The sequence below is a fragment of the Oncorhynchus gorbuscha genome, linkage group LG06 (genome assembly GCF_021184085.1).
Source record: "Oncorhynchus gorbuscha isolate QuinsamMale2020 ecotype Even-year linkage group LG06, OgorEven_v1.0, whole genome shotgun sequence".
NCBI classification, from domain to species: Eukaryota; Metazoa; Chordata; class Actinopteri; order Salmoniformes; family Salmonidae; genus Oncorhynchus; species Oncorhynchus gorbuscha.
The window spans coordinates 60,337,591-60,347,218 of NC_060178.1; the positions used below are offsets into that span (position 1 = coordinate 60,337,591).

General features: G+C 42.5%; 1 protein-coding gene across 1 annotated transcript; it reads left to right on the plus strand.

Moving 5' to 3' along the window:
- Positions 1-3,486: 3,486 nt before the first annotated feature.
- On the plus strand, positions 3,487-9,402 carry LOC124037196 (peripherin-2-like). The gene is made up of 3 exons (XM_046351865.1): positions 3,487-4,738; positions 6,422-6,668; positions 7,968-9,402. The coding sequence occupies exons 1-3, from the start codon at positions 4,158-4,160 to the stop codon at positions 8,172-8,174; spliced, it is 1,035 nt and encodes a 344-aa protein (XP_046207821.1). The 5' UTR covers positions 3,487-4,157; the 3' UTR covers positions 8,175-9,402.
- The last annotated feature ends 226 nt before the right edge of the window (positions 9,403-9,628 follow it).

Sequence of the window (9,628 nt, forward strand, 5' to 3'; positions counted from 1 at the left end):
AGAAAGGCAACAACAACAAAAAGGAGAGGCAGAAATGTGTGTTATGTGCTTGGAGAGCATAAACACCTGGGTTAGTTCTGTCTGATATCTTAAAGGACTGATCCATTATTTCCTAACTGTGATGCCAGCTGCTGTCTTGACAATTGACATCACATTTAGGAGTAGGTTCAGGACAGAGGCTATAGCTGGATAAGAAAGGAGATTAACACCAAGTGTCATCAGACTTTACAGGACTATTCACAAAATAATTTAACTATTTTTAATTCTGGAAATGTTTTTCATCCAACTATTTATATGTCACTTATTACTAAGGGAGAGATCGACATTTACAGAATGGTTACCTGGGGGAAAATAGGGGGAGGGACAATGCTTTTTCAATTTCAGTCAAGGGGAGTTAAAAAAAATATATAGTCCTGGGTAGGGTCATGTAATTTGTAATTAATAAAATATCAATATTTCTCAATGTTTTAGAATGAGTTGCTAATTATGGTATATATTGATGTGTGCCCAATGCTGCTCCTCATCTCTGATTCTCCGCTGGGCAAGCAATATCAATTGCGCCTATAGGCTATTTAGTATGGTCTCAATCAAATGATCCATCCCCTACAGGCTACGAAGAGCATGCTCAGAGGAGCACAGAGCAAAGTTATGTTTCTAAGATAGCTGCTGGGATGGTTTAAATAAAACCAGGCTGCATTACAAACTGCAATGGATATTCCAACCCTGAGCCCCGGCCTGCTCTGCTCTTGCTGATCAAAAACGTTTGTGTATGCTGCTTAACCAATGGCTGTGCTGTGTAGGGCTACAATGGCAGTTCAGGAGGAGAGTCAAAGATTTCTTCTGAAAATATATTTGATTAGGCCTATTCCCAAAACTGCACTATTGACCTCAAAATAAACTCACAATAAACCAGATTCTAGCCATTTACATTGTGGTGCTGAAACTTGAAAGCACCTGCGGCACGATCCCTCGGAAATGGACAGCTCATGGTGCTGAAAGTAGGCAAATTAGAGTACTCGTAGGCATAATTAATTTCAACCGTCTTCATTTTAATTGGACTTTACTAACAACAAGAGGGCTTTGTGTTGGAGACTAATTTCTTCCTATTGAAGAAATAAGAGGTAGGCCTATCTAACTGACTTGCCTAGTTAAATAATTAGGCTATAGGCTGCTATATCCATAGATTTTGTCGTCAACTCCTCCACCCACCATGTACTCTTTAAATAGCCTACCTCCGTGTCAGTAAAGGGCTGTTAAGTTAAAACCAAGACTCACATTGAGGTGGTATGAGAGGACTAACTTTTATTAAAGAAAATGTCTAAAAGCACAAACCTATCTCTCTGTCCATTCTTAGCCTGTATTTTCGGTCATTTGCGTTGTAGGCTATTTTTTTATTTTTTATCTGCCAATACTTACAATTTGTAGAATTTGATATTTTTTATAAATGGCATTTTTTTATATCGGACATACAAACACGACGATAGATTCATTCAATGCTTTTACTATAAAGGAGATCTTTCCACCCCTACTCTTGTCCAAGGTGGTCTGCGAACCCACAACCTGATAGCCCGCAGCCCTGTGCGCTATCAACATCCCCGCTTTGACACGTAATGGTACGTGATGAAGATCAGCTTGGTCTGTGTCCAAGAAGTGAGAGTAAACGGTAGACATGTTCTCTATCTACTTTGTTTTAATTCGCCTACATTTTTGGATATAGGGACAGTTATTTTATTTGTATTTTTTCAAGCGGGAGAGTTTCGGTTAAATATATTTTGCTGAAGGGAGTGCCATCCATATTCATTTTCAGAGAGGTCCGATTTTCACCATGTAATCCTTATTATAAAACGTTTACTCCTTAAACTCCTTGTCCATCATTTCCAGTCAGATGGATTTTCCCGCCAATTAACCTTTTACGTAGGGTTTTCACCACTTCCGAATTCGCCAGACGAAGTTGCGCCCCCATTCATTTTCTATTGGAGCAGGCGGAGCAATACGCAGGGGATTGTGGAAAGGTGAGTGGCACGAACCCTGCTAGCGGAGCGATAGAGAAAGCTCTGCTCTAGGAAACTTCATGCAAATTACACGCAACTACCGCTGCCGTTAACCAATTAGGTGAGGAGCAGATGTTTGCTTGAACATTTTCCCTTCGTCAAACATAGTTCCGGGCAAGCAAAAATGATGGAGGAATGCCAATCATTGCAGTGTCTGGTTTTGCTACAGAGACGGTCATAAGGTCAATGGCATAGAGGATTGCAGAGTTGGTGTTGATGGTGGGTGAAGAGAGATTTGCACAACAAAGTTTGCTTGTGCTGCCTGCTGGCTATGACCTTCAAGCAACCTAAACCTCAAAACTGTGATCATAGCCACCATTTGTGAATGTGTTGAGCAAATTCAATTGTGGAATTTGCCCACCAAAGACAGAAATCACCAGTAACATGCATTATAACATTGTAAATGATACACTAAGCATGAATTTCTCATGTAACATGCTACCAATTATATTATGGTATCTTAACATTATGATTCTCATATATTATAGCTTATGGCTCTTTCATTATACTTGTGTCATGACATTGATGATTTTGCTCACTTCCTGTAAAATACATACAGTAGGCCTACATGTACATGAATGGGTACTTTGGGTAAAGGAAATTGTGGCTTTGACTAGCAAACATTGTGCAAATCTCTTTTTACCCACCAACATCTCTGCAATCCTCCTCCATGCCATTGACCTCCTGACTTTGTCTCTGTATTCTAAAATCATGTTTGATGAGTCCAGGTCGATGTAGTTGTGGTGGGGAACAAAGCCTTTTGTAAATGCCTAGGCCTATTCATACTTCTAAGACAATGATAGGCCTAGAGTAAATACTAAAACAAACGTGGGCCACAAATTGGATTAAGGTTGGGCTAAATAAAGCTTGAGACTTCGCCAAGTCTCTGAGCCAAACATATAATTATACCTTCTTTTTTTTCTTTTTTTTTTTTGCACCGGAAAAGGAAACTACATTAGCCACCAGCAATTTGTCAATTTTATGGAAAGTCCTATGAAAGTTAATGTTCTAAACAGTTATATTTATTGACCCTTATAAACATTAGCAACTATAGAATTGGAACAGGGTGGGCCTCAGAGTGATATGTGGAGAGCCAACAGAGAAAAGGCAGGTGTATTTGTATGTATCTCCTCAATAAAGATGGTAAAGCTACAACAATACAAAAATGTGTTTTAGGTGATCATTTTGTGCTACATTCTGCCCTGCACTAAGACTTTGAATTTAGAGCCTCAAAGGAAGGAAGGAAGTAAGTAATAATACATCGACTTAACCTTAATCCAAACCCTGACAACACAAGGAGATAATGAGGATCCTTTGTTCTTGTTTGCAAGGAATACATGAGAGATTCTGCTCGGTGAAGAGGCAAAATGATGTTATGCTGTGACATTATTGGGTAGCTGTTTTGGCAAACACATTAGGCGGTACAGTCTTACTCTTCAAACACCACCCAGGCTGTCACCGAAAAGGTTCACACTTGACAAGTTAGTAGTTCCTGCGGCCGCAAGACTGTCTCCGGTCTCCCCTTCCCAGCGCGGGCAGGTAATGGAGGAAGTTGAATTCTTAAGCAACAAATCAATTATATGGTAAGACAAGAGATTAGAGCCCAGGGCTCATCTGCTGCAAATTGGATCAGGGCTGATTAGCGGAGGTTAGGGTGACGTACTGCAACTTTGTGGCTCGATCACTCGGCTACTCGCTTAGCTACCTCCTTTTGCAGGAAAAAGGTCCACATAGCTGTGTAGCCCACCATCCTGTCATTTTGAGGGATTTTATGTGAATATTTTTGGGTGGCATTTTGGGTGGCAGACTCCTCTGCCCACCCAGCACTATGGACTTTCCTGATTTGAGGGTGGTCAGAATGGATATGAAGAGGGAAACGCTTGCCAAAACACATTCTGCAGCTCCTTTCTGGAATGGATTACAATTTTCCAACTGAAACTCCCACAGGAACATAGTTGGTCAACTGAAATCCTTACCTGTTACATAATTTAAAAAAACATTGAAAAAATAGATTAAAATTAATTAGAATCTTTTGTAAATTCAAATTTGTTTCTTTAAAAAAAAATCCAATTTTGATTTGGGAATAGCATACACTCTGAGGTAAGCATGGCGTTGATGAAGGTAAAGTTTGACATGCCCAAGCGGGTGAAGCTTGCCCAGGGCCTATGGCTCATGTACTGGCTGGCAGTGATGACCGGCATCCTGGTCTTCAGCCTGGGGCTGTTCTTTAAGATCGAGCTTCGGAAGAGGAGTGAGATGATGAACAACAACGAAAGCCATTTTGTGCCCAACCTGTTGATCCTAGTAGGCCTAGCTGCTTGCGGGCTCAATGTTTTTGGCGGCAAAGTGTGCCACGACTCTCTGGATGCTATAAAGTTCGCCAAGTGGAAGCCCATGGTCAAGGGCTACCTGATGGGCTGCTTCGCTTTCAACATCCTCCTGTTCTTCACAGCTCTGCTGTGCTTCTGCATGCAGTTCCAGCTGTACTTCGCCCTGGCCGAGGGTCTGAAGAATGGGATCAAATTCTACAAGGACACGGATACACCTGGACGCTGCTTCATGAAGAGGACGCTGGACATGACCCAGATCGAGTTCCGCTGCTGTGGCAACAACAACTATAGGGATTGGTTTGTGGTCCAGTGGATCAGCAACCGCTATCTGGACTTCAGCAACGATGAAGTCAAAGAGTGAGTACTAGAATCCGTAGCTGACTGAGAGCAATGTTGGGTTGATTAGGGTACCCAGAAGGTCAAAAAGTACCATGTACAGTAAAAGTTGACAGTCTCTCTGGGTGTCAGCCAGAACAGATGACTCTACCTTTCCACTCCTTGGCCTCCTAAGCTGCCTTTAGTCTTTCAATTGAGAGGGGAAAAAGTATATTTTAAGGAAAGAAACAGTTTGTTTAATCCATGCTAAGTCTTATGGAGCATATTTGACATGGCTACTACATAAGAGCTTTCCTCACTCCTCCCCATAGTCTCCATCTTTACCCATTTGATCTCTTGTGATCTTGTGCAGGAAGCTTGAGATAGAAAATGGGCCACGGTAGCATATGCTTTTGCTTGCGTATGGTAGTGACAACTTAATGTAAAACATACATACAAAACAAGTAGTTTAAGTTAGTCGCCTACTTTCAGTTATTTGCTACATTTAGAAATCAACACTTTTATTGGGACAAAATGCTATATTTTTGAAACGGGTGGAGTTTTTTGGGGGTGTCGGAGGGTTGCACCTTAACCTTTTTCAAGGTGTCAGAACAGGATACCAGTGTAAGTGAAGTCAGGTTCATGTGCCAGGTTCTGATAAGTAGATAATCTCCATGGATCTAAATTTCACGTCCTTCACAGTTTACTGTCCCCCTAAATCATAATAAAACAGCCGTTAACTGTCACTAATAGACTGACGCAAACACACTACCCCCCTCTCTCCCTAATATTGTGCCCTGGTGGCAACTGATACTTATATTTAGTCAATTTAGATTCTGATTTTAAGGCATTGATTAAAAGTATAGTTCACCCAGATTACAACATGTCACATTTGTTTCCTTAGTCTGTAAACAGTCTCAGCATAAAGGATGACAGCAATCCAAGCTTTGGTTTTGTTTACCTGGCCACTGTTTTAATTGGTCACTTTTTAGCATTTGTGGCACAAATCCAATGCAAGTCAATGGTACCTGTTAGATTTTTTTGCGCTTCGAGCCAAATCAACGAAGTAACTTCGTTGAGCTACACAACTACTTGAGATTCTCTAGGATCATTTGGACATTGAGAGAATATAATTGGAAGTGTGCGGCAATGTGTGGATAGTACATGTGTAACAGCGTGCATGTTTACATCGGAGTAAGTTCATTGACGTGTGTATACGTGTGTAATTGACTGTGCTTTATGTGTCCATGTTTCTGTTACTTTACTCAAGGGATATCGGCCGTCTCTCTCACTCACGAACGATCACATCAAGAGGATCCTCGTGAACCCGGGGTTTAAACTCAACACCTGTCAATATTAGCCAGGAGACCCACCCACTTTTCTCCTGTCAACAAAAATTCAGCCAAGGCCTCGACAGAATACCCCTGCCAAACACTGATTGATGATTTACTCATACAGTTAGTCTAAACTGACACTCGACAGGTGGCCAGTTACGATCACATACTTTACCATGTGAGCCGTCCATTTGTTTACTCTTCCTACCAGAGGCTCATGGGTTCACCGTTTTCATAATCACTGGCCCTTTACATCGTTTAAACATCCGCGCCTCGTAGGTCTGTGTTACGGCAACGGACATACACCCGTTACTCGAATGCCATACTTTGCGTCACATGGCTGACATGACTTGTGACGCATCTGACGTGTCTCTCTGGGCCTTTCCCACAGCCGTGTCCTGAGCAACGTGGAGGGGAAGTTCCTGATGGAGAGTGTACCGTTCAGCTGCTGCAACCCCGGCTCCCCCAGACCCTGCATCCAGCACCAACTGACCAACAACTCAGCCCACTATGACTACGACCACCACACCGAGGAGCTCAACATCTGGACCCGGGGCTGCCGCGAGTCCCTGGTCGCCTACTACGGAGGCATGATGAACAGCATCGGGAGCCTGATGCTACTGTACATCATACTGGAGGTGAGAAAGAGAAGAATATGGAACTGAAAGGGAAATGGCTGGTGGTACTTTCGGGAGGTTCTGTCAATGTCCTTCACTTCAAAGGGTAGCTGGCTACAAACGCTAAAGATCAATTGATGTGACCTCACACGCCAGACTGAAAAGTAATTGATTAGCTGAAGATGTGATTAAATTACCGTCTTAAAAGGCATGTGTAGGTAAGTAGCAGGGCAGGGTTAGGCCCAGTGCTGAGGAGAAGAAGATTTGAAAAGAAGGCTTTCCCATAGGTTTCCCATTGTGGAAGACGACAGCCATTTCTAAGTATCTAGCTCAGTGAGTATTATTAGGAAAGGTCCAGCTGTTCCAAATTGGCCACAGCTGACCAGGTCATTGGGCACACATGCCAACCCTCTTGCCCTTTGACTTTGAAAGAACACGTGGCACACAACAAGCCAACTATCACTATACCTTTGCCCTTCTGCCAAGCAGGCACTAAAACATGCCATTTCCTTGGTTGGTCTTAGCACTCACTTGACTCAACTTGACTTCCATCTAACGGACTTTCCAAACGGCTGAGGTGTAGAGCTCCAGTGTCTGATCTATGGTACACAGATGAATGAGCATGAATGCCACGCATCCACCCACCAATAACTAGGTCTACTTTACCTTCATTACCATATGTCTCTGTTTGAAATGGAATCTGATTATAAACTCTTTTTCCATTGATAGAGTGACTATGTGAGTGACTCCTTTTGTTGTTGTTGTTCAAACCTCCCTATATTCACTGAGTTATAAACTGACCGTGGGGAAAACGACCCTAGGCAGATTATAGCCCATAACGACAGCTAAATGAGTCTTGGGACTGAAAGGGTGAGGGATTGCGTAATCGGGGGTGGTATAGGCGGTGAGGGAGGATCAGGGTTTCTTAGAGGGGTTAATCTGGGCAGAGCAAAGTGCAACGGGTATCCTTCCTGGAAGCAGGATCTCACTGTGCCAACTTACAGACTGAACACTAACTGGGCTGCTGTCTGGGTCAAAACAACAACACTAAATGGTCCGTTTGGACCAAATTGGAGATCTGTGTCAATTGATTGGAATATTTCAATGGGAGATTTGATCTAAAAGCCAAGCTTTAGTGACTATAAATCCATTTGATTTGGATCAGTGATTGAATAGATTTAGAATCACTGTTTTCTAAATCCAAAAAAAAGAATGGATAGCAGAGATCTATGGTGTTTCAGAGGCCGTACAGATTGTTTAATTGCAGTGTGTCTGTATAGAGACTCAGCGATGTACATATCTTGTTTGTGTGGTCCTCAGGCAGGAGTGATGGTGGGCTTACAGTACCTGACCACTTCTCTGGAGACCCTGGCAGACCCAGAGAACCCGGAGAGTGAGAGCGAGGGCTGGCTCCTGGAGAAGAGTGTGAAGGAGACGGTGGCGGACTTCATAGCAACGATCAAGGGTCTGGCCGGTGCAGGGAACCAGGTGGGGGAGGGTGAGGAGGCGGTGGCCACTGTGAGTTGAGAGGGTCCCACCCAAAGGGACTGAGGATTGTCCTGTCGATGGGAGCTCAAAGAGAAAGAGGAGAGAGATCTTCTCAGTGAAGCGACGCACACACGCTCAAACGAATGTAAACACATGAAAACAAATGCGTACGCAAACATACACACACAGACACAAACATTGACACACATGCACGCACCCTTTGAAAAGTGAAGAACTTAACCAACTGCTCAGATGAAGTAAGAACCAAACTCAAAAAATGTGAATGTATATCCTGTCCATAATAATTATGTATATACGTTAATCAATCTTTTTCTTTTTTTTTTTTTTTAAATAATGAAAAATATATTTGGGTTGTCAAAACATCTGTACAGTATACATGAATTTGGGCTTGTGAATATGAAGAAAATGTCCTGAATGAATAATTATCTCCTCCCCTGCCAGGCAATCCTCTCCATGAAAAACGATGGGCAGACCCTGAGACCATCAAGCCTAATACAGTTTCTCTATGCTCATATCTAATAGTTTTACTCCTATGTCCTTGTTACACTCCACAACTTGTGTTGTGTGGACATGTAAACTGACAGGCACACAAATATATATGTAGTTCTGTGAAGTAATTTAGCCTGCTCAATTCAACCGACTCCAAAACTCAACATTACCAGTGTGCCCAATGCAACCCGGTCAAATGTCCCCTTATGGCAGCTTAAATTGGGTAGCTGCGGAACTGGGGTCCTGGCTGTCCCAGCCCCCTGTCACTCAGGTCCTGGCAGTGCAGGGCCATATGCATTCACACCTATACAACACACACTTTTACATTCATTCGTTATGTATCAGTGTTGCTATCGGGTTATATGTCTGCTTCGTGTACGAGGCGGTTTTAACTCTGGTTTTGTACTCCTTTGAGGGGATACAGTGGGCTGAGTGGCCAGATGAAGTGCTGGGGGAACTTTAGAAGGAGAATGTTCTGTACTTTTTGGAGAGCGAAATATGATCTGATTGGCAGTTTAAAATCAGCGTTCCTTGTGTGAGTACATAGAGATACGGGTCAGTTTTCCGTGGATACAAAAAGTCTTATCAGTTGTGATATTTTTACTTTCTGTGTGACCATTTCTCTTCCTTTGTAATATTGAGAGTTAATATTTTCTGTAAATGTGGATTTTGATCAGCAAAACTGTCAGTCTTGTGGGTTGGCTGGAGAATTTAGCAGCTCCACTGTGTAAGATAAAGATATATAATGAGAACAAGAGTATGACTGTCCGTTTTGTCCATAGGGTTTTGTCTGACATGGGTCATTTTTAAATGGGTATTCCACACTTACAGAATATGCCTATGACGGGAAGATTGTATATACATTCATACAGTATTTTTACCTAATACACAAGGTATTACCCTACACAACCTCTCTTGTTGAGGTCCTCGGCCTTATTTCAACTAATGATGAAGCTAGCAGAGAATGAGTGAAAGAATGAGGG